Source organism: Danio aesculapii, chromosome 1 (assembly GCF_903798145.1).
Source record: "Danio aesculapii chromosome 1, fDanAes4.1, whole genome shotgun sequence".
Taxonomy (NCBI): Eukaryota; Metazoa; Chordata; class Actinopteri; order Cypriniformes; family Danionidae; genus Danio; species Danio aesculapii.
The window spans coordinates 39,785,148-39,809,264 of NC_079435.1; the positions used below are offsets into that span (position 1 = coordinate 39,785,148).

General features: G+C 35.3%; 1 protein-coding gene across 3 annotated transcripts in view; it reads left to right on the top strand.

The window, feature by feature from the left end:
- The window catches only part of rapgef2a (Rap guanine nucleotide exchange factor 2a), a 74,878-nt gene extending 54,416 nt beyond the window's left edge, over window positions 1-20,462 (top strand). For 2 of the 3 annotated variants that reach the window (XM_056460295.1, XM_056460301.1), the window contains 15 exons: window positions 54-257; window positions 362-470; window positions 550-793; window positions 1,786-1,946; window positions 4,916-5,156; window positions 5,237-5,620; window positions 6,918-7,129; window positions 7,219-7,342; window positions 9,599-9,622; window positions 11,724-11,941; window positions 13,319-13,444; window positions 13,594-13,695; window positions 14,892-15,051; window positions 16,802-17,331; window positions 19,406-20,462. In XM_056460295.1, the coding sequence (XP_056316270.1) occupies window positions 54-257; window positions 362-470; window positions 550-793; window positions 1,786-1,946; window positions 4,916-5,156; window positions 5,237-5,620; window positions 6,918-7,129; window positions 7,219-7,342; window positions 9,599-9,622; window positions 11,724-11,941; window positions 13,319-13,444; window positions 13,594-13,695; window positions 14,892-15,051; window positions 16,802-17,331; window positions 19,406-19,431 (2,865 nt within the window). In that variant the 3' untranslated portion in view covers window positions 19,432-20,462. The remainder of the gene's footprint in view (window positions 1-53; window positions 258-361; window positions 471-549; window positions 794-1,785; window positions 1,947-4,915; window positions 5,157-5,236; window positions 5,621-6,917; window positions 7,130-7,218; window positions 7,343-9,598; window positions 9,623-11,723; window positions 11,942-13,318; window positions 13,445-13,593; window positions 13,696-14,891; window positions 15,052-16,801; window positions 17,332-19,405) is intronic. The other variant, XM_056460307.1, reaches the window with a different exon arrangement.
- Window positions 20,463-24,117: the final 3,655 nt, after the last annotated feature.

Here is a 24,117-nt window from a genome sequence, read left to right on the forward strand (position 1 = left end):
TACCACATTATCAGACAAGCATCCTCATCAATGTGCTCTTTTTATCTGAGCAGAAAATGACCGGTCAGTTGAGGTTGCTCAACATAGCTTGTGCAGCTAAAGCTAAACCCAGAGTGATTACTGTAACCAGGACGGCTCGAGAAATCCCCCTCCCCTTCACCCTTATTGGAGGAGCTGAAAGGGGGACACGCCTCTTCATCAGCAGTGTGGAGGTTGGCAGCAAAGCAGAGGAGGCGGGGCTTAAGCGTGGAGACCAGGTAACACTTTTCAGTCATCAGTTTAATGCAGCATTAAGTCATTAAAGCACATAATTTAACATTTTTTTTCTCTCATTATCTCATCTTTTGATGCTCATGAGCAGATATTGGAGGTGAACGGGCAGACGTTTGAGAATGTGCAGTTGTCCAAAGCGACTGAAATTCTCAGGAACAACATACAGCTCTCAATGAGTGTCAAAACCAACCTCCTTGGTGAGATTTCCACCTTCCGGCACACAAACTGCTGATTGCAATAGATTTCTTATTGCTTACTCACTTTCTCTCTTCACAGTCTTCAAGGAGTTGGTGGCAAGGGTGGCCGAGGAAAGGAAAAACGGCGTTCCTCATCTTCCAAAGATTGGTGACGGAAAGAAAAACTGTCGATATTCTATACCTGAACTTGGGGCTGGTTCTGATGTTATAGGTCAAGAAAAGATCAGCAAGAAGGCCAAAGCTCATACAGTGGGCGGCCGAAACAAACTGATGAAGATTCTAGACAAGACACGCATGAGCATCCTACCTCAGAAACCTTACAGGTATACAGACGCACAAACTCATCTTCTCATATTATTGCTGACTCTGCAGTAGGAAAATGGCTATGAACTAAGCGACTTTCACACCAGACACATTAAGCGATGCGCTATGAAAATCATACATTTATATAGCTAATGCCATGCAAGGTTGATTTGTTGCTGCACTGACAAAAGCTCAAGAGCAGTCGTGCGATTCATGAACTGGCTTGCGCACTGTTTTTTCAAAGTTCATAATAGCTTAATATTCTGCTCTGTGAATATTCCACATGCACATGTACTTATCTAGACATGAACTGCAAATACTCACTGGGAAAGCAAAGTACACTCAAAAAACATGCCAACAGGACATTTCTATGTATTGTATTGGTTCCTGGCAACACTGGTTTGACACCTCTCCTAAACTGTTATTGAAATTTTACTGTCAATAAAATGTCACTATTTTATTGACTTGTTTTTTTTTTTATCAATATAATTTAAGTAGAGTTCAATTTAAAAAGTCTTTCATAATGACTTCATTATTTATTAAAATAATAATTGTTACTTAGCAAACAGTGTTGGTTTTCGACCAATTCTATCCATAATTTTCTGTTTTGGACCAAAATTTTTATTTTCACGCATCGCTAAATTACTGTCTTCAGAGAGAAAAGAGAAAAGACCAACATATGAGTCTTGTCATAAGGGAATAGGGATTTAAGCATTGAACATCATATTGGATTTAAAATATTCTGTCACAACAGAGGCACATGATTAAAAAAAAGTCCTATATAGCATAATCACATAAATGTTTTTTTTTTTTCAGCTGAACAATTGATTTGTTGTTAAACAACAGTAAAAACCATTGAGCACATTGTAATTCTATCCATCGTGACTACATTTTCATAAGATGAAATATGACACTACCCTGACTAAGGTCTATGGTTTATGTGATGAATTCTGATAGATTAATGTTCATTTTCCATGAAGTCATGCTGAGTCATTGTGCATTTGCTTTGTAGTGACCTCGGGTTGGGGCAGACTCAGGATGACAGCATTGTGGGATTACGGCAAAACAAACAGACTCCACCCACTATGCCAGTGAGCGGAACTCTCTCATCCAGTAACCCTGACCTGGCACAGGGCCAGCAACGCATCATCGATTACAGCACACAGCCACCAGGTAAAAGCATATAACATTTGTCAAATGGATACTTGGAAAAGGAACATGCTTTTGTAATCATAATAAGTTGAAGTCAGAATTATTAGCCCCTATATATATATATATATATATATATATAATTTTTTCTTTTTTTAATATATATCTACCAAATGATGTTTAACAGAGCAAGGACATTTTTACAGTATGTCTGATAATGTTTTTTTCTTCTGGAGAAAGTCTTTGTTTTATTTTGGCTAGGATAAAAAAAGTTAAAAAAAATTTTTTTTACTATTTTAAGGTCAAATTATTAGCCTCTTTAAGCTCTATTTTTTCAATAGTCTACAGAACAAACCATTGTTATACAATAACTTATCTAATTACTCTAACATGCTTAGTTAACCTAATTAACCTAGTTAAGCCTGTAAATGTCACTATAAGCTGTATAGAAGTGTCTTGAAAAATATCTAGTCAAATATTATTTACTGTCATCATGGCAAAGATAAAATAAATCAGTTATTAGAAATGAGTTATTAAAACTACTGTTTAAAAATGTGTTGAAAAAAGTCTTCTCTCCGTTAAACAGAAATTGGGGAAAAAAATAAACAGGGACTAATAATTCATGGGGGCTAATGATTCTGACTTCAACTGTATATATCTGTTGAAAATGAGAATATGATGCAGGCCAGCAGTGCACTGTTAGATGTAGCTAGCTATAGTTCTAGATATTGAGTCATGAACACTTCGTTGGACTTTTTGTTTTATATTTATATCATGTAATTAAAGCACATGAACTGTTTCAAGCATAGCTTACAAAGCCACAACTTGTGAGCAAACATTTGAGTTTGCAGTATTGCAACATGTAGTATAATTGCTACTCATAATTCACTTCTACCTCTGTTTACTGTATTTACTGTGGATTCATCTACACATATATGCATTCTGCTCCACTGCTGCTTTATATATTCCTGCTTTCCTTCTTTTATATCTGTGCAATGCACTAATGATCCCGCCACCCTCTCCTTGCTCACAGCACCTGGATTCACTCGTGAGTATTTGTGCACTGCTGCGGATCAGGTCTCCTTTTTAGACACCTGTCATATAGTTCCTCTTTTTCCTCTAGATAGCTGTTCGTCTTTATAGAAACCTGTCTTGGGTAGCGGCCTGTCTGTCTGTCTCAATCACAATCTGTTGTAGTTTTCTTTGGCTGAATGTCTTTCCTTCTCTTCGGTCTGCTGATCTTTTCAGCCCTGTGTAGTAATCAGTGGTTTACTGATCTGATTTGTTTTTGGAACTTGAGTCAGTGGCAACGTTTTCACACTAATGGCATCACCATGGATGATCTGTTATTTCTGGATAAAAACAGACTTATGGGAAGTTCTCATTTTCTTGAAAGTAAAAAAGGGTGTAGCTACACTGTTGCTGTGTGTTTTTGTCAGTATACTGTGTTTTGGCAGTTGTCTGGCAAGCCTGAGTCACGCTCTAGATCAAATAAAAATGCCCTAAAGGCTGTGAGACTATTTCCGCACTTTATTACATTGTCTCTGTTTTTATTTCGGTGGCCTGTCGGCCTAGACTCCATACACATTGTGCCATGTGAAAACCTTGCCACTAGGCTAAGCCCAGTAGTTAAATGATTGTTCTTTAAACTATAGCTGAGATACCACTGTAACTGTTTTGTTTGTGTTTCTGTAGATCCTGTTGAAGTTTCTCATTGGTTAACATCATTGCTTAACAACATTTTAAATTATGTAAAACTTTTTTTAGTTCATCAGTAATAATAAAATGTCATGCTATAGTATTCACATGGTATACGCATAACTGAAATTTTGTCAAAGGTAATAGTTCACCCTAAAATATATATACTTATAGTTTGTTCGCTCTCAAAATTATTCCAAATTTGTATGAGTTTCGTCTTAAACACACACACACATACACACACACAATTGTATGTAAGAAGAATGTTGTTCTTCAACAAGTAGTGGACGGTCCCTATTGACTTCCATAGCAGGACAAAAATACAATAAGGTCACTGGGGACCGCCAAAGGTTTTGATTACCCAACATTCTTAAGCAGAAGAATGATTGACCGCATTTCCATTTTTGGATCACTTCATCATAACTTCCATGCCAAGTTTGCAAATTGCTTCTATGATATCTACCGGCTTGTCTTCGTGGTTTAAACTTTATTGATGTCAATTGGTGTCTGGATTGGGATCTTTTGGATCAATAAAGTAACTAGCTAACAAAAATATTGCTAAAAACTAAAACATTATAGATTTTTCTTTTTTAAAAACGGATTTATTGCTATTCACTCAATGAATGACATCAATTAAGATTTAGTTTTATACCATTTCATATAATTATAAAAGCATTAAAATAACAATGTGATCAACAGCAATAATAAAAAAGTGTTAAGTAAACAAACCTCATACACTCCAATTTTTAGGTGTAAGAAGTGTATTAACAATTTCACAGATTGATTATTTGGGTGATCTGATTATACAGATAATTTCTCAGTATTAGTATGCATAAAAATCAATTGAAGTAAATTTTGTGGTCCGTGCTAAGGGGGAATACCAAGAGCAGATTTTACTTTGATTCAAGGATCCAGTTGTTTATAACAAAGCTGTCCTTTTAATAACTTTACTTTCCAATAAATCTCTGCCTGTTTTGTCTCCTTTAAAAATGTATCTTTCTACTTTTCTCTTCAACTTTTCTCTTCTTTTCAACATATTTTCTCCAGTATCTAGACACTTCTGCTTGATCTGGATCTCCAGTTAATCCCTTTGGCTTTGTTATCAGGGTCTCCGTCATCTCTCACCATTTGCATCTACCTCATCGACATCTCCTTCGTTTACTCCTCTAATATAGTTCTAGAAGTTGCATGCTATCTTTGCTATGCAGGATGGTTTGGATCTTAGTGCTGGTTGAGGTTTTGAAGTTTCTTGTGTATCTTTGTTTATGGTTTGCTTACACTTTCTTTATTTACAGAGTTGCAAGACCAGGTGCTGCGTGTTTTCAAGGCAGATCAGCAAAGCCGTTACTTACTGGCCAATAGGGATACCACAGCCAGAGAAGCTGCCAATCTGGCCATGAAAGAGTTTGGCTTGTCTGCAAGTCCCGAAGCTTTTTCGCTCTGTGAGGTTTCAGTCACACAGGAGGGAGTTATCAAGCAGAGACGACTACCTGATCAACTGTCCAAACTGGCTGACAGGATCCAGCTGAGTGCCAGGTTTGGTCTTAAGCTGAATTTGAGAAGCCAAATGGACAATTTAGACAATTTCTTTTAATTTTGTCTGCTGCTTTTTTCAGGTACTATCTGAAGAGCAATATGGAAACCGAGACGCTGTGTTCGGATGTGGAAGCCCAGGAGATGCAGAGAGAATCTGTGGTGCCTCTGTTGTCTTTGAGCTCAATGGAGATAGCCAATCAGCTTTCAGCACGCAACTATCTGCTCTTCTCAAGCATCGAACCGACAGATTACATCAATGACCTCTTTAAGCTCCACCCACAAGAGCCTCCCACCAACCTGCGCAACTTTGAGGGTCTGGTGAACCAGGAGACTTTCTGGGTCGCCACAGAGATCGTTCAGGAAACCAACCTAGCCAAAAGAGTGAAGATCATCAAGCACTTTATTAAGATTGCTCTTCACTGCCGCGACTGCAAGAACTTCAACTCCATGTTCGCCATTATCAGGTAGACTTCGTGTCTGTACATATACACTGTACTTTAGGGTTGTCCCGATCAGGTTCTTTTGACCCCGAGTCTCTGAGTATCTACCGATACCAAAACCCGATTCGATATTTCTATAATACAGAAAAAAATAATAAAGTAGAGAGCAAAGAAACAGATGCAGGATTTTTTTCCTATTTTTTATTTAATTCACCTTATTTTAATATTCAACAACTCTGTTAACAAACAGAGCACTTCTGTGAGGTAGCTTGAACAATCAAGTAATAAATACCATCAATTTTACACTTTTGGACTTTAGTGCAACAGTAAATAAAAAAAACCTAATAAAAACAAATAGCACCTCAACTTAAAATACCCGGCAGGCAATCCCAAGTTTACATATCTGATTGGGAGGTAATGTCTGATTCCGATCGAGTCTGAAATGGCGTGATCAGGCCCGATTTCCAGATAAGGATCCAGACATCCCTACTGTAAACACTAGTTTATGCATCTACAAGTGTTGTCAAGATAACTCTGTTTTATATCCAGGGCTGCAATTTGGGAATTTTAATACAAACTTATAATAAATACCCAAATAATAACTTAATAAATAAATAGTAACTTTTATTAATAACAATTTATTATTTTACAACATTATATTGTATAATGAAAAAATTGTTTTTTTTACAGAATTATTGTTTATTACTGGTTTATATACTATTATTTATTTTGAAATTATAATACAATTTTTTTTGTTTTAGTAGTATTATCAAGAAAATAAATTGATCATTTAATTTTAATTTACAGAAATCTGAATGAACATAAGCACAGCTAAAACCTGAATCAGTTATGTCTGCAATAAATTTTTTTTTACATTTATTAATTTAGCAGACACTTTTATAGAAAGCGACTTGCAAATATGGATAAAGCACTTCAATTCACCAGAGAGTAGCAATTTATAGGTCAAGTATAAGTTAAGATGTTTTTTTATTTTTTTGTAATGGAAAGTTTATAAGAAAGTGTCTGGTGCATGTGGAGAGGAAAGAGTGTGCTTCCCACAGTTAGTCAAGCCCATTCACCTGTGTGAAGCACAGTCAGAAATGCACACTATTCTCAAAGAAGCATGTATTTTTATATATAGAAATATTTAATATTATACATTCTTATTAATATATTGTATTTATGTATATTGTATTTACAGTTTTGTACAAACATCAATGTGTTCTTTGCATGAATTGGTCGACGTGCTTATTCTAGAACTAGTCCATTTCCTATCCATTATAGTGAAGTGAATTGACGTGTATCTTTGCATGTTTTGCAGTGGGTTCAATCTGGCTCCTGTCTCTCGGTTGCGATCTACATGGGAACGGTTGCCTGGAAAATACGAGAAGCTTTTGGCAGAATTACAGGATGTTTTTGACCCTTCTCGCAACATGGCCAAATACCGCAACCTTCTGAACAAACACAACCTTCAACCGCCGGTGATCCCTCTGTTCCCCGTCATCAAGAAAGACCTCACCTTTCTCCATGAGGGTAATCTTCGCCTTTCTCTCTTCATTTAGGAACTAAAATTTTCAATTTAGTTTGGAAAGCAAATGACGGTCAAACACATGTTCTTATAGGCAACAACTCAGAGGTGGACGGTCTGGTGAATTTTGAGAAGTTGAGGATGATCGCACGAGAAATCAGACACGTGGTTCGAATGGCTTCCATCACCATGGACCCTGCATTGCTTTTTAAGACCAGGTACAGAGACCCATCTACTAAAAAGAAATATTTCATACATGCTACATGAAACCCAGACATTTATATTTCAGTCAGATCAAACGCTTATCTTTCCCACTGAGATTTATTTATTTTTTATGAATCCTCTATATGTGGCAGGTTGTAACTTTCTCAGATGAAAGACTAATTAACTAACTGCCTTTGTTGAATAAAGCATCAATGCTTTAAATAAACATAAAATATACATTACATGTCACCCAGCCCAGAGAGTCTCAGGTTGACACTTTTTAAAAAAACGGGAAAACCAAAAAGCAGGCAGGTGTCAACTATGGGTAGATCGTCAGTGGGAATCAGGGAGCTGGCAGAGTGGGTTCAGCTAGACCAGCACAAGACGGAGTTTTCAGTCATTTTGAAGTTAAACATTTGTGTTGGACTTAAGCAAATACAAATGTGAACTTGTTCATTTTAACTAAATGGTGAAGGTGGACCTGAACAAAACGCTTATCAGCCACACAGAAACAGGGACTCGGGTGATGCGATTTGTAGTGTTTTAGCTTCCCGAGTGAAAAGGCCTTAATAATAATGCCTCTGTGCTTCTATGAGTGCGATTTTGCAGGAGTTACACAGATGGTTTTAAGCACCCCCAATCCAAGCTTTGTACAAACATGAGTATCTTAACTCCTGCACCAACATTCACCTATTAAATCTGATCTCGGCTGCGCCTGGTTCTGAGAGTGCAGGTCTCAGTTTAGATGAGCAGTCATAAGCAGCACTGGATCCCATTTTGCATCTATGATTTTAGTAAACGGTTTTAAATTAGCAGGTTGTTAAACTAGGTGTCAAAATTAAATAATGAAGCATAGTTACATATTTATTTGCTTTTATTTAATTATACACTAAGGTTAGACATGTATTAAATGGGCTGGGCGACATGGCAAAAAAAATCTAGGTTTTTCCATAAAGTTTGACCAATTCACGTTTTCAATTTTTTAAAATTTATTTTATTTTTTATTGTGTAACTATTCATTCATTCATTTTCTTTTCGGCTTAGTCCCTTTATTAATCTGGGGTCGCCACAGCGGAATGAACCGCCAACTTATCCAGCATACGTTTTATGCAGCGGATGCCCTTACAGCTGTAACTCATCACTGGGAAACTATTGTGTAACTAGTTAACTAAAAACAAAACAACAACATGACTGAAGTAACATTCTCTTTATAAGTAACTTGAAAAACCATCTGGTTAAGGAACATTGTATTTTTAATTGCCTTGCCTTACATAAATTGGTCAACAAGATGTAAATAAATGTAAAACAAATCCACGAGTTAAATATCGTTAGAGAAGATTTGAATGAAATATCAAAGTAAATATTGTGCAATTTGAATTAAACATTAAAAACTTCTGTTCTGAATAAATATTCAGAAAAGAACCATTTTAACCAATGAAAACATTACATCAGTCAACTCAAGAAGTTAAGCAAATTTACAACAGTCAAAACAAAACCAAAAAAACAACACTTTGTAGACCATCGTGCAAACATAAAGCATGTTGTTGATAAGTCTTATGTAGCTGTTCTTTACAGGTTACTTGAGAGGAAGACCCATCTGTCTACTGTTTCAGGCTTTAGAGATGCTCTTTGCGATCATTTGATGTGCTTTGCACCACAACTTAAGACAGTTAAATGCTTGGATTAGTTGTATTTGCACCAGCTCTGCGATGCATGTCCACAACTTCATGCATTGGGTTTAAATTAAGCTGTCCAGTCTCCGTGTTCAGTCCGTTACTACCATGGTTGAAACCCAGACAGGCAGTCAGGCAGCGTTAATCGAAAGAATCGCCCAGCCCTATGTATTAACAATGTTATTTCTATTAATAATAACTGGCGACCCTTCTGCCATACCGTCATGGCCCACAAGTTGACCACCACTGCTATAAACATAAGAAATGCAGCTCCTTTCCTCAGATTTTTGTTTGTGACAATAGAATAATTTCTGCTGTTGTTTTGACTCTTTTGCTCATTTTAGAAGCTAAGATACCCCACTATGATGTTTTAAAATGCTGTAGATGTGTTAAATTGCTGTATTTGCAGTGTACTAAGTATTATCATATATCCAATGCTGATAGTTTCTGTGCCATTTGTGTGCTTGGTGTCTTACTGGACTTCTTGTTTTTGGGCCTTTTACTCTATATGGGCTTCACTTTCTAAGTGTCTTTTTGTCTGCTCTTTCCTAATCTCTTCATTTTCTTTGTTTTCGACTCTTTGCAACTGTGTTTTAGGAAGAAAAAGTGGAGGAGTCTTGGGTAAGTGGGATTGGTAGTGTCTCTCTCTTTCTGTCCTTCACTTTCTCTGTTAACTGTCATGTTTTGCTGTGTTGCGCACTAAAACACTAACAATTCCATTTGTAGCATGGCATGTTTTGGTTTCTCTGTGTTTGTAAAATAATTCACTTTCTTATGTGCAATAAAGTAATTATGCTAATTGTGTAAGAAGAGGCATACAGTGTTCTGGAGTGTAGTGGAGACACCTCACATGTTTTACTTTGTTTTATTTTAATATTGCATACACAGTTGAAGTCAGAATTATTATCCCCCCTTTTAATTTATTTTCTTTTTTAAAATATTTCCCAAAACTGTTTAACAGAGCAAGGAAATTTTCACAGTATGTCTGATAAGGCTTTTTCTTCTGGAGGAAGTTTTATTTGTTTTATTTCAACTAGAATAAAAGCAGTTTTTAATTTTTTAAAAGCCATTTTAAGGTCAAAATTATTAGCCCCTTTAAGCAAATTTTCTTCGACAGTCTACAGAACAAACTATGATTATACGATAACTTGCCCAATTACCCTGACCTGCCTAATCAACCTAGTTAAGCCTTTAGCTGAATTGAAGTGTCTTGAAAAATATCCAGTAAAATATTATTTACTTTTCATGGCAAAAATAAAATAAATCATTATTAGAATTACTAGAATTATTAGAAATGAGTTTATTAAAACTATTTTGTTTAGAAATGTGTTGAGAAAATCTTCTCTCCGTTAAATAGATATTGGGGAAAAATAAAACAGGCGGAGGGCTAATAATTCAGGGGGCGAATAATTCTGACTTTAACTGTATATATTTGTGGTGTAACGGATCACAGATTTCACAGTTCGGATCACATTACGGTTGAGTCACGGATCAGACCATTTTTTGGATCAGCAAACAATGAATGATTCAACTATTCACACACAAAACTTCATGTTTCATTTGAACCTTTACCATAAATATCAGTGTTTTTATCTGAACTATAAACTGTTCTCCCAGCACTTCTGTGTTATTTAAGTGTTTGTAACTAACTGAAAAAAATAAAAACTGAAACTCTCTCGATAAAACGCAGATTTGAATGCAGCGCTTCGAAGGATTAATAAACATATGCAACTCATTATCATTTATCGTTCATGTTACGCCAGTTTGAGCCAAAATTCTTTTATGCACTTGATTTGAAAAATGTGGGAGGCGATCTCCCTGCATTTATTATAGATGTTGGATTAACCCACAAGTTCAAAAAGTTATTAATCTGCGGGTCACGTGTGTTCTGAACTGTGGGTTGTGATGTGTATGGGCACCCCTAATAAATATACAACCTTATTTATATATATATATATATATATATATATATATATATATATATATATATATATATATATATATATATATATATATATATATATATATATATATATATATATATATATATATATGCAAACCTTTATTACAACTGTAACATTAAATGTCATATCAGGTGAGGTTTTATTTTATGCTTTCAATTGCCATTTAAATCATATGTAAAATAATAATTTAAATAATCTATATAAGAATCTCTGTATAATCTCTATAATTTCACTATTTGTTTTATTTTTATTGTTTTGTTTTGCATTTCCCCCTCCAATTTTTATCTGTTTGTTTTGAAAAAATACTGTTCAGCTTTATTTTTGTTACAGTTCTTTATTTTACTTCAATTAGTTGCTATGTCAACAATGTTTTATTTATTTTAGTTTTTTGTTTGTTTATACCTTTTTTTTTATTTCTTTAAAGCAAATTTTGATGTAATTTAATTTGTATTTAGTTACTTGTTAATTGGTAACTTCTTAAAGTGATTGGTGTTTTACTAATATGCTGGTTAGACAAATACGCAACTAACTAGTCAATTACTCATGTCTGTCTCTTCTCCCTAGTCATAACGAACAAATAACTGAGCTGTAGTTTTGTAAAGTAGTCACCCATCTCAATTCTCTTTGTGCATGTAAAAAATGCCATGATAATTCTCGAGCAGCATTCACGTCTTGTCTATGTAGCTGTTTTGCTCACTTCCTATTTTGTTTTAACATGTTGTAGTAACGATCACTGTGTGTTTTGTCCCGTTGTGTAGATCTCTAAGTCAAGTGAGCAGCTCTTCTCTGTCTGACATTGGAACGATGGGTGGAAAGAGGAAAGGCAGACGAAGCTCTTTCCTCAGTGCTAAGAAGCTGTATGAGGTGGAGATGATGAGCAGACGAGTGCGCCAGTATCTGGACACACACTCAAACGAGAGCAATGAGGACACGCTTCATGAGCTCTCTATGACCTGTGAGCCTGCCAACAGCTCCAGTGAGTCAAACACACCTTAAAAAAATACCCTGATATTAATATTTGATGTAATTGATTTAGAAATGTAAAAAAAAAAAGGTTTTATATTAATAGTTAGTTTTATATTATAGACCAGGGGTCACCAAACTTGTACCTGGAGGTCCGGTGTCCTGCAGATTTTAGCTCCAACCCTAATCAAACACACCTGAACAAGCTAATCAAGGTATACTTGAAACACCCAGCCAGGTGTGTTGAGGCAAGTTGGAGCAAAACCCTGCAGGTCACCGTGTGCATGAACCGGATTGATGTGTTTTTGTAAAAAAAAAAAAACATTTCACATTTTTAAATGTTAAACTCCAAATATAAACTTCTGGTGGTGACTGAATGTACGTTATGCGTGACTGATGTATCTAACGTAAGACACATCGATAGCAGAAGCTCCAGGTATTGACGCATGTCACAGTAACCATTTACCACACAGTTGTTGTAATGTAGCAATAGTGTTACGTTATTTAGTATATTATTCTTACAATGTGTCTGCCTGTCTTGCGCAATACATTGTGTACATCTGTCCCTCTTAACATGCATTCAGCAGCCACCAGAAGTCAGTAATTTAATAACTTTTCGTATTTCTTTTACCAAAAATGCATCGATATCCTCATTTTAACGCATGCGTTAACCCCTTGGCTGTGTTTGGGTTAGTTTACGACTGACTTATGTACTTTTGGAAGCTTCAAAATAGAAGCCACAATCAAATACTATTATACAGCATGGAAGTGTCAGGATTAAATAGAAAATTAACCCATCTATGTTCGTCTGACAAAAAAAAAAAAATTATATACACTGAGGATGGCTTGAGGGTAAGTTAATTTAGGGTGTTATTTTTCATTATTTCAGGCGAACTGTTTCTCTAATGCAAATGTTTAGGTTACAAACATATACAGTAGTTAACATTTAAAGAAGCATCATTTGATTGTGGCTTCTAAGCGCTTTGGGTTTTAGAAAAGCACGTTATAAATAAAATATATTATTATTATTATTATTATTATTATTATTATTATTATTATTATTATTATTATTATTATTATTATTATTATTATTATTAAAGAGCATCATCAACTTTAATCACAGTTGTCCCAAAACTATTAAATAACACCCATTCTTGCCTTGAGACAATTTTGAGAAACATTTTTGATCCACTTCAAATGTTGACTACTGTGTATGCTACTGAACTGTTCGTAGAGAATGTTGTAAATGAACCAGAACTGACAAAATACAGAATTACAAATGAGTAATGTTACTCTATAATTTGTATCCAAGACTTTTGGTATGTGTTAAAAGAAATCCAAACATTTAGTATTATTGTAAACTGATACATGTCTGTGTTTGTTATTTCAGCACTGAAGCACGCTGGTGAGAAGAGACGAGTTGATGCATCTCCTGCTGGACAGAGAAGTGCCAGTCCTCAACAAACAAATGGAAATCATGGTCGCAAGAAATCTGTTAGCAAAGAGTTACCATTCGGTAAGATGTTTCTCTGTTATACCTATAAAAATGTCTTCACAGCATTGCAGCGCCATCTGCTGGTGGTTACCTGTATAAAGCACGTTTGTACTGAGAGATTTGTCTGTAGATGATCAGTCTCTCAAAATAAACTTTTTGTCTGTGATTAGAGGGTCGCGACAGACAACGAAAGCTCCCCGAGGACAGCCAATCAAGCGCTTCATCTCTCCTCTCATCTCCGCGTAACTCCCCTCAGAGCACACCTAGAAAAGGTATGAACCGATCATGTGTGGTAAAGCAGTTAGTGCTTTTTTTAGCTCTGTTTATAGTCCTCTTCGATGCTTACTTTTTCATGTTGGTGGAATGTGTTTTCTGTGTGCGTTTGTGCACATCTAGCACCTAGTGCAAGTAATAATGAGTATCTACAACTCCTGTAAATGTGAGATGGTTTAGTCCAATTATGAATTTGCTTAAACTGTATTGTAAATGCATTATATGTAGCACTGTGATCAAAGTGCTTTCAGTGGCTCAGAAAGACTTTGTTTAATAAATGCTTCTTCACACTATTGTCATCAAATCGGGTTTTTGACTAAAGAGAAGGGGTTAAAAGCAAAGAAAAAGCAGCCATCAATATTATTATGGCAATTACTGTACAGTAGTTTACTGTTGCAATATAATAACAAAGAATAAGAATAACTGTTATTATTATTACTATTATAGAAGTTTTTTGGGTATGAAGTACTTTTGTTCTGTAATAATTTAATGATGTTTAGTATGTGATATTTAATTCATTTTGTAAAGTTGTTTCATTGAGGATAATTTGATTCAATAATGATACTATTAATAGCACTGTGTTAGATGTATTTTTTTGTTATTAATTATTAATAAATAAATGGTGGCCAGATGTTTTTGGCCCTAGTTTCATGCGTAGTTTACCTTTTTATTTAACTCTGTGACTGAATTGAACTTCAGTAATTTTAGGTTTAAAATAAAGTTGGATGCAGTTTTTTCAGTATGTGGAATTAACACAATTGCATTGTAGATCACTACTGTATTCACTAAATAAATAGCATGTACATGAGAATGTAAAATAAAATGCTACCTGAGGTTTTGTGTATTTACAGTTTGTGAAACTTATCACAACGTTATTTAAATGTAAAGAAGTATCAATATAATGTTAACTGAAATTAGAATCTCTGCTGATTAGATACCATGCATAGTTTATACTACATATTTTTACAAGATTTTTTAATTAAAGGAATGCATATTTTTCACAAATTAGAGTGATGCATCATTAGTTTCTTATATATATATATATATATATATATATATATATATATATATATATATATATATATATATATATATATATATATATATATATATAAACCTAAAGATTCCCATTTCTGAACGGTAAGGAAGAGTATATTCAGTTGCTTGATTGTTTGTGCATGTGTTTTTCTCCTAGGCCCACAGTTAGTGGTGAGTGAGGTATCAGATCAGATGAGTCTGTTAAGCTCCTCCTCCTCTGAGCTCCTCATGGTTGATGACCACACACACTCTCAGCCTCATTCACTTGCACATCCACTCAGTGCACGCAGGGCGGAGCCTGATCAATTAAGCCTGGGGTAAGACTTTACGCACTTCAGATGTAATGTATATGTTTTTAAATGGATGATAAAAGAAATGGTTCAATCAGTTCAAAATGTCTAGTGTGTAACTGTTATACATTCTCCCTTTTCCCTGAAATGTAATCTTCATTATTCAAATTTGAAGGAAGTAGAACAGTGATGTAGATCAGGGTTTTACTAAATAATCAAAGCATTTTATCAAAATCTCTTGGTCGAAGTTAGACCGATGATTGTCGCACAGATAAAGATTACAGCTAACATTTCTGAAGGTTACAGCAGTCAAAATGAGTAAGGATGTAGAGGCCATTGATTTGAATGACTTGAGCACATCAGAACACTGGACATTGCTAGTCTCTAAGTGGGCATAACTAATCTCTCACAGACTTCTGCTGTGCACTTGATCAACTTATCTTCAGATTCAGACTTTTGTTTCTTAGCCATAACTTTATCACCAAGGATTTTCAGCCAGGTTTAGATCAGGATTGTCTGTGGGCTTCAGTCACTTCAGTTACTGTTTTTATATTGTGTCTTCTGTGCACAAAGGGTAATTATTTTAGCATATTAGCAGCATACACGCGCAAATATGTAATGACGCACTCGCTTTTTCAAGATGAGCGAGTTGATAACGTGTCAACGTTTGAGAACTGTCAACCACCGAATACACTTCACACATTGTATGTAATATGCACATTTCAGTAGTAATAGTTATTTACACCCAAACACTGCAGTACTTTTTAAAATTTCTTCAAAAGTACAACTTTATTATTTATTATATTATATAATATCAGAGCTGCAGCAAGGGTGTGTCAGTGATGGATAATTGGAAAATGCAGCTGATGCTTGCAACATCAATTCCATGGAAGTAAATGCTCAGAAGTGCATTGAAATTGGAAGTTTTAGATGAACTGGGAGGTTCTTGTCAGATACGCACATTTGAGTTATTGGTAGTGAAGGGAAGTTCAGATCATTTTACTGAGCCAGACCTTTGAGACTTGTTCATCAAGATGAACAAATCTTTTTTTCAAGTCATTTTGTTCAATTTGTCGAATTATGAGTTGCTTTCAAACACATCTACCACTAGCCCAAATATTGATCACACTTGAAACAAGTCTTAGAATGCTATAAGAGAAAATAATTGACTCAAACCCAGAACTTGAGATGAACAGATCTTTCTGACCACATATGATTGGCTTCTGTCTTGCACATAATAAACGAACAACTCAAACCCAATAGGAGACTCGAAAAAGGACACAATGTGCACAAACGTGCGCATGTGTGAATTAACAAATTACTCGCCAATAGGACTCATCATTCTCGAGTTACATAAAAGATTAATTTAAATTGAAGGAATCGTTTAAGAATGACCCATCACTAGTTAACCAGTGTGTTAATTAAGGTAGACATACAAAATAAGCAGTGCAGTGGGTCATCAGTGGAGTGTACCACTGAATAAGTCTTGGGGTCACACTTTATTTTTATGATTTGTTTGTTGAATTTAAGTTACATTGCATCTACATGTCAACTAATTCTCACTAGATTATAAGTAGACTTTTAGGTTAGGGTTAGTGTAAGTTGACATGTACTTGCAAAGTTTCTTATGGTAAGTTAAATGTCTGTTGAAGGAGCAGTATCAACAGATATTAAGCAGTCTACTAATACTCAAATGAACCATCAAAATAAAGTGTTACCAAATTAGGAAATTGTAGGTTGTTCTTTGAATTGAATATCTACTATTTATTTCTCTCAGGTCCTACTCCTTGACTCAGGATCAGTGTGACCGCGCATCACTGGACGCAGCAGACAGCGGTCGTGGCAGCTGGACATCCTGCTCCAGTGGATCCCACGACAATATTCAAAGTATTCCTCAGCGTGTGGGATATTACGACAGCCGCAGCTGGGAGACACTGTCAGACGGGATGGGGCGGAGTCACATGACCACTCCTACCGGCTACTGGGCTGATGAACTGGAAGGAGACACAGGAACGATAAAACGCAGAGGAGGAAAAGACGAAACTCCAAACACAAACAAGAACACCGTGAGTCGGAGGGAGGGGCATTTCAGAGAGCCGCCGCCCACACCACCGGGTTACACTGCTCTCTCACTGGCTGAGGCAGACTCCAACAGTCATGCTCATGGGCGACGGCCACCAGACTACAGCGCGGCTCTGCAGAGATCTCGATTCCTTAAAAGGACATGCGATCCTCCTCCACTGCACTCGTCCAGCAGATTACCACCATACAGCCACTGCCAGACTCCACGACGATCACAAGCGGATGGTGAGTGTGTGGAAAAGATTATCTGAAAGAAAAAGAAAAAAAAGGAACAGGACAAGAACTAATAGTTGTATTTTTAAAAAGTACTAGACATAGACTAATAATAACTTTGACATTTGCCCATTTAATTTATTGAAACAAACCAAATAAATGGACTGGTTCATATTATCATTTTAATGTTGTAGATTCACAAATAAAAACATCAGATTTTGCATACACTCTTAGAAAAAATGGTACAGTGACAAACCCTTGTCACTGGGGCTGTACTTTTTATGGGACAGCATTGTACCTTAAGACAAAGAAACAAATTTGTACCATTGCAGTTTGTACCTTTAAGGACGTGACTTGTACCATGGGAAACCAAAATGTACCTTTGGTTTTTAAAACCTGCAGATCCAATATTGTATCTTCATCAATCAATGAAGGTACCACTACAGTGATAAGACACTTTTTACAAATGTGTTCCTTCAAGAACTATTTAAAGGCATTTTGCCACTGTATATCCAAAATGCACCAATTTATTTTTAGTAAATATAAAACATCAAATACATTTTTAAACAAAGTGTATTTGTGTGTAAATGCACCTTTTCCATTTACAATAAAGAATAAAAAATACTTTAACATACATCAAAATATAAATTTTTTGCTAAGTATTTCACAACATTTTTCACAAAAATGTTAGAAATATATTCCCCCATGTACAATATAAAAAAAGTTTCTCCACTTTTCACACAATACCTTTGTAATCACTTAAAAGTTCATTTAATTTACTAGAATTATGCAAAAGTATTGTAACGAGAGATGCACAATGTTTGATTTACAATACTAAAAGGTCTGCATGAACACTTTGCATATGCAGGAATTTTTGCCAGCTCACGTGCGTACTGGAAAGCAAATGCCAAAAGGTGCAGATATCAATAATGAAAATGTATTTATTAGAAAATTCTTACCTAATGTTTATTAAAAATGCCTTTAGTTTACAATACCTAAAGTTTTCCTTTACCAGTTGTTTTGTATTATAGAACTTAATAATCAATGTGCATGAGTTTCTTTAAACATATGCTTTTAAATGATGATTCTTGATTTAATATAGAAACTATTCATAAAATCACTTTGCCTTTCCAGTCATATTTATTTTCATAGATATTGTAAAGGAGTTGTTCAACACATTTGTACCTTTTTATGAGAACAATTGTATACCTTCATTTTAATTGTACCATAAAAGGTACAGAACAGTTTCAAAAGAGGTCTTTTCTGTACCATATAAGGTACAACTTTTACAAAGGTACAAAACTGCTCCTTAAGGAACATTATTTGTACCACCGTGTACCTTTTTTTCTGAGAGTGCAGAAAACAAACTAGCAAGCAAATAGTAAATAAATAAATGTACTTATTGCATATTATGGTCTTAATGTTAGAAAACATAGTTTTTGCCTAATGATAATTGTCAAATTAAATATGGAAATAATGTGTATTGGTCATGAAATAAATGGTTGGTTAGTCTCTGTCCAACAGGATGTTTGTCCTTAAATAAATAAACTTAAACTTAAATAAACTTAAATAAATAAATAACTCATATTCAGCTATTAAACAATAACTTAGAAAGTCTATTAGCAGTAATAAATAAATTAAGTTTCACATGATGGCTTTAATGTTGTAGTTTTATTATAAACAGTAAAATAAAAAGCAATTTTAACATGAACATAAAAATAATATTGGTTATAAAATAAAATACATGTCCATCTTTGTCAGTCCAGCTGAATGTTTGCATTCATATATTTATTATGTATATTTAACTGTTTTATATTCAGTTTTAATAGTTTGAAAGTGCCTGTTATTTAGCTTAATAAACGCAAATAAAATGCATAGTTGTGTGTAGTTACAGTATGAAATATACAGTATAAAATTCATCAATTCCAAATAAAGGCACAAATGAATTCTGCATATTGAAAAGTTCATTTAGTATAAAATAAAAATCAAATATGTGTCCACGTTGTGTCATCTATATATTTTTATTTATTTTATTTATTTTTCTTTTTTAAATGATCATTTTCTAACCTGTTTTTTCTCTTTACAGAAAGTGAACAAATATCTGCAGTTTAACAAGGGACGCTTTATAAATCTACACCCCATAGTTTCACAACATGTAAACATGACAATGGACCTACCACAGTAAAGCATTCTGGACTTTCACAGAGATCCCCGTGAAAGAGGAGCAGAGAAAATCTTAGCACTTTGTTCTGCATAACAAGGCAACACAAGAACAATTTCATTATTGCATTTAGAAAATGAAGCACGTGGTCTCATTTTAAAGTGTATATAGTGATCAGAGCTGTTGCTCGTATTGCATTATCAGTGTTACCAAAACTACCGAAACAGTATTATTTCATCTGAAGTTTTAATCTGCCAGGTTGTTATGTCACATGTTTAAGAAACTGTTTGCGGATGTGCATGTGAGAGGGAGTTTTCAATCAATCAATCAATCAATCAATCAATCACCGAGGGATTTGGGATCCTTTTCGGACACTTAAAGACAAGTGAGTAGCTCCCAGACCTCAAAAGACAGAGACATCTCTCTCTGTGCTGATATCAGTGTTTAGTGTTTCTCATGAGTTTATATAATCTTTTTAAACATGAATCGTCTCATCCGATGTGTTCCTGAAAACTTTCCAAACGTGCCCGCATTTCTGTTGGAAAAAGATTTTATGTTTTTGTATTTTAATTTAATTTTATCTGTCAGTAATTAAGATCATGAATTATTGCACATGTTCACATGCAAGAGATTGTAGTCCAGAACATATAAAGTATAGTTGTTACATAGATGATAGGCGATCATGATACTGTCAGTATATAGTAATGACGGTATATATTTACTTTGTGATAGTTATCATTACTTGTAGTGTTACTCGTTGTTAGCTCCTTGTGTTTCTATCCAGCCCAATCGAAAAGAATCACGTGTATTTCTATGTCTTTTACAAAGACAACTGGCAGAGTCTGTAACTACTTTTTGTATTTTTAATACAGCTATTGTAAATATTGGTTATATTTTGTAAAAGATTTCAGAGAACTATTCTGTTTATCGGACGCAATTCAGCTACAAATGACTGAGGGAAAATAAACACTGTAGCGATGAAGTCTTGTGTGTTTGCTTTACGTTTTGTGAACAAACCATAATGTTTAATGGGGTCATTTGTGCAGACAAACTACATAGTTCCTAATTCTTTGCAGACAATTCCACCAATCAGAGAGCAGCAGTGAGCAAAGCATGTCAAGAGAAATCCATAGATTTTTTTCATCCGCAATTTTTCATGAGATTGTAGTTTCCCCCCATTTAAAGGGTCATGAACCCCTCCTGTCTCAACAGGGTGTTTTCACACCTCTAGTTTAAAAAAAGGAAAAGTGGATGAGTCCAGCTTTGTTTAGGTGGAACTGTTGAGTGGCGAAAGATGGAAGGGTTTGCATGAAAAGGGGTGTTTCATTACGTGCACTACAGCTGATTTTCACAGTGGCAACACAGACAGCGATTCGGAGAGCAGCATTACAGCGAATCTGAGAGCTGTGTGGAAGTGGAGGATTTTTAGTCCATAATATTGTAGTGATATTACTGTAAACTTATTAACTAAATCATATTCAATAAAGTGTGTCTTTAAACACTGAAAGAGTATTGCTGACGATACTAAGTTTGCCATCTGAATAAACATAAAGTAAGAACATTGATTACACACTCACCAAATCTGTAGAGACAAGACAATCAACACAAACTGGAGCAGTGTCTTTTTTATTTTTTATTTATTTTTTTTTAGATATATAAAGAAGACGAGTGGCAAATCCGGATTTTATAATTTACAGATTCGAAATGCTCTCCAGTAAAAAAATTTTCTTCCAAACATATTTCTATCGCGTGTTAGCAGACCGCTGTAATCAAAACATGTGCTCTTATCGTGAGGAAATGGAAACAAAGCCTTAATTTTGGCCCACTTATAAACAACATTGACGACCACATGTCTCAGAACAATTCTACTATTTGTTTGAATTGCAGTTGGCAACACAAGGTGGCATCTCTCTGAACACTGTAACATAAAAGAGTCTTTGAAGCTATATCATACATATTAATGAAGTTGCACTGATTAGTTTCAGTCAAGTCTTTCTCATGAATTAATGAACAGATGTGCTGAAAACTCAATGAAGTCACTTTGTAGCGGCCGGTACAGACAGTCAATCGCCACGCTGGAATTTACACAATGATCTCATCGCCGTGACGTAGCTTTAACCTCCTTGGGCTTAGTGGCCACATACGTGGACAGCACATTTTAGCTCTTAAGTGGCTATTTAAAATACTTTGAATGTTTTATATTTTGTTACAGACATACAGTGTCATCCTGCAACTGTTTTGCAGCATATGAAATATCCTAAACACTATTTTAACTGTTCAAAATGGGCAAAAAAATATTGTTTTACTCTCTGATAGTCAAAAAAGGAAAAAAGTGTTTTATGTAAATTCGGACCACGAGTCCACATATATGGACATAATTTTTCTCTAAAAGTACATCATATCAAAAGAAGATACTTAGGTTTTATTCTAATTAGGTTCTAATAAGCCCAAATAGCAAAGAGAAATAAAAAATGCATGTAAAAAAACTCCTTGAGCCTTAAGAGCAGGGCTTAATTTATGCTGGAACACGTCGGATCCGGCACCTTATTTTACCGATCCCCGTCCACTGTTCACTTTTGTGTGCGACACCTCTACATCCTCTGGCAACATGCTGGATCCGTTAGCCTGATCTGTTCCGGGACCTCGCAATTCACAAATTAAGCACTGTTTAGGAGGTAAAAATTTTGTTTTAAACCGGAAGAATGAATTTGCTCTAAACAACGCAAAAACAACCAATTTTCACTTACTAGTGAAATATATGTGTCCTAATAAATATTTTTTGCAATGTGGGACATGCATATGACTGTCGACATCTCAAAAATTACATTTTGATGTTTTGTGACCCGTTAAAGCTTTTAAATGTGCAGTTTGTTATTTTTACCACTAGAGGGCATGTCATCACCACAAACAAAGGTGTATTTTGATTACGCTGTGTCAGCGTTAACAGTTCTCATTGACTTTGAATGGAGTGACGTCAAGCGTTGCCATACTGAATTGTGGGTCCATCGAGTCTTGTGCAATGCCAGAGAATAGCTGTATGTCGAAATGGAGGAAAAGCTTAATATCATGGTTGGTAATCACCCTGTGCTTTATAATCAATATTTATACACTACTACTATGATTTCTCAGCCTTTTTTGTCGCGGTTCAAGCTGGATGTGACTGGCTGTCTTCACAATGACGATCGTGTCAGTGTGAGCTTCATGCCATGTCCACCAAAGCGTTTTCATTTAAGAACATATTTTTCTTTCCGTTTTGGCCTTCCCTCCACACTGAGACAGTATTTTTAGTCATTTAAACATATCTTTGTGTAAACGCTGTCTAAAATGGATAAAGCCATTTGCAAGAGTTCACATTTATAAATTGCTGTCATGTTGTCCCAGGAGAGAACCCTGAGCTCTGAGATATTTGAGCCAGGACTCCCGCCTAGTCAATTAACATGTAAGGGGGTTCGAGATAGGGGTGGAGAGAGGGATTCTTCCAAAACGAAGATGAGGCAGTAGGGTGAAATCGCTCTATTTATTATAGGCTTGAATCAATCTGATTTAATTATTGCTAATTACGGATGAGAGAGCAACTGCGATCAATCATCACATGCTCCTCTCGAAATTAGTTTATAAAACTTCACATACTGTTGCAGTCTGGATTGTGAAAATGGAGGCTTTGGAAAACAATCCTTCATTTTAATCCGACAGCTTTACCGACAGCTGTGTGTGTGGATCTTGTCGGAAAATATGGCGAAAAGTCCTACATGACCATAATAGTTTGATGGCGGTGTTTACTTCAATAATGCCACTAATATATGCATACTCCACATGTCTTAATTCCATTTCTGTTTAGTTCAGTTCTGACTTTAGTCGCATTAAGGTAATTAAAAAGTGCTGTTTGGAGCTTATGTAGGCCTACAGTTCAAAATTAATGTTTAACTGAATAAACAGTTAGTAAACACAAGTACATCTTATTGAACATAGTTTATTTTCATCCCCAATTATCAAAGAACAGTTTCTCAAGCAGTTTGTGATGCATTTTGGAAACAGGAGATGAGCAACTGGTCTAATGCGCCACCTCGCTTGAGAAACCCATTCTCAAAGCCTTACTTTTAGTCATTATTTTGGGTAACTTAGCACACATGTTCTGAATGCCTTCAGTAGAATTCAAATGAGCCATTTTAATCTAGATTAATTCCAAGATTACAGTGAGCTTAATCTAGATTAAAAAAAATGAATCTATGCCCACCTATAAAATAAACTCATGATGCAGGTAAAAGCTTCTTACGTCTGTGCGCACGTGCAGTACATGAGCAAATGTGTTTACAGTTGTTTTAGTGTGGATGATGGAAAGATTTGAAAAAGATACTGAGGACATAACAGTTTTAGAAGAAAAAGCCATTATCAAATGTTTCCAGATTCGTGTAGACGTAGCCTCAGACACTCCCTCCGTCTAGTATTAATGCAGACATCGTGTGTGTACAGGGCATGAGTGTGGAATCATTTGCCTTCACTACATCTTACAGGACTCCTGCATAAATCTTGTTCATGGGTGAGCTGATGTATTCAGAACTTATCATAAAGCTGAGTAAGACTGAAAGCCATTGAGGTGAAAAAGACCACTGAAGCAATTGCTGAACAAGCAGCAGAGC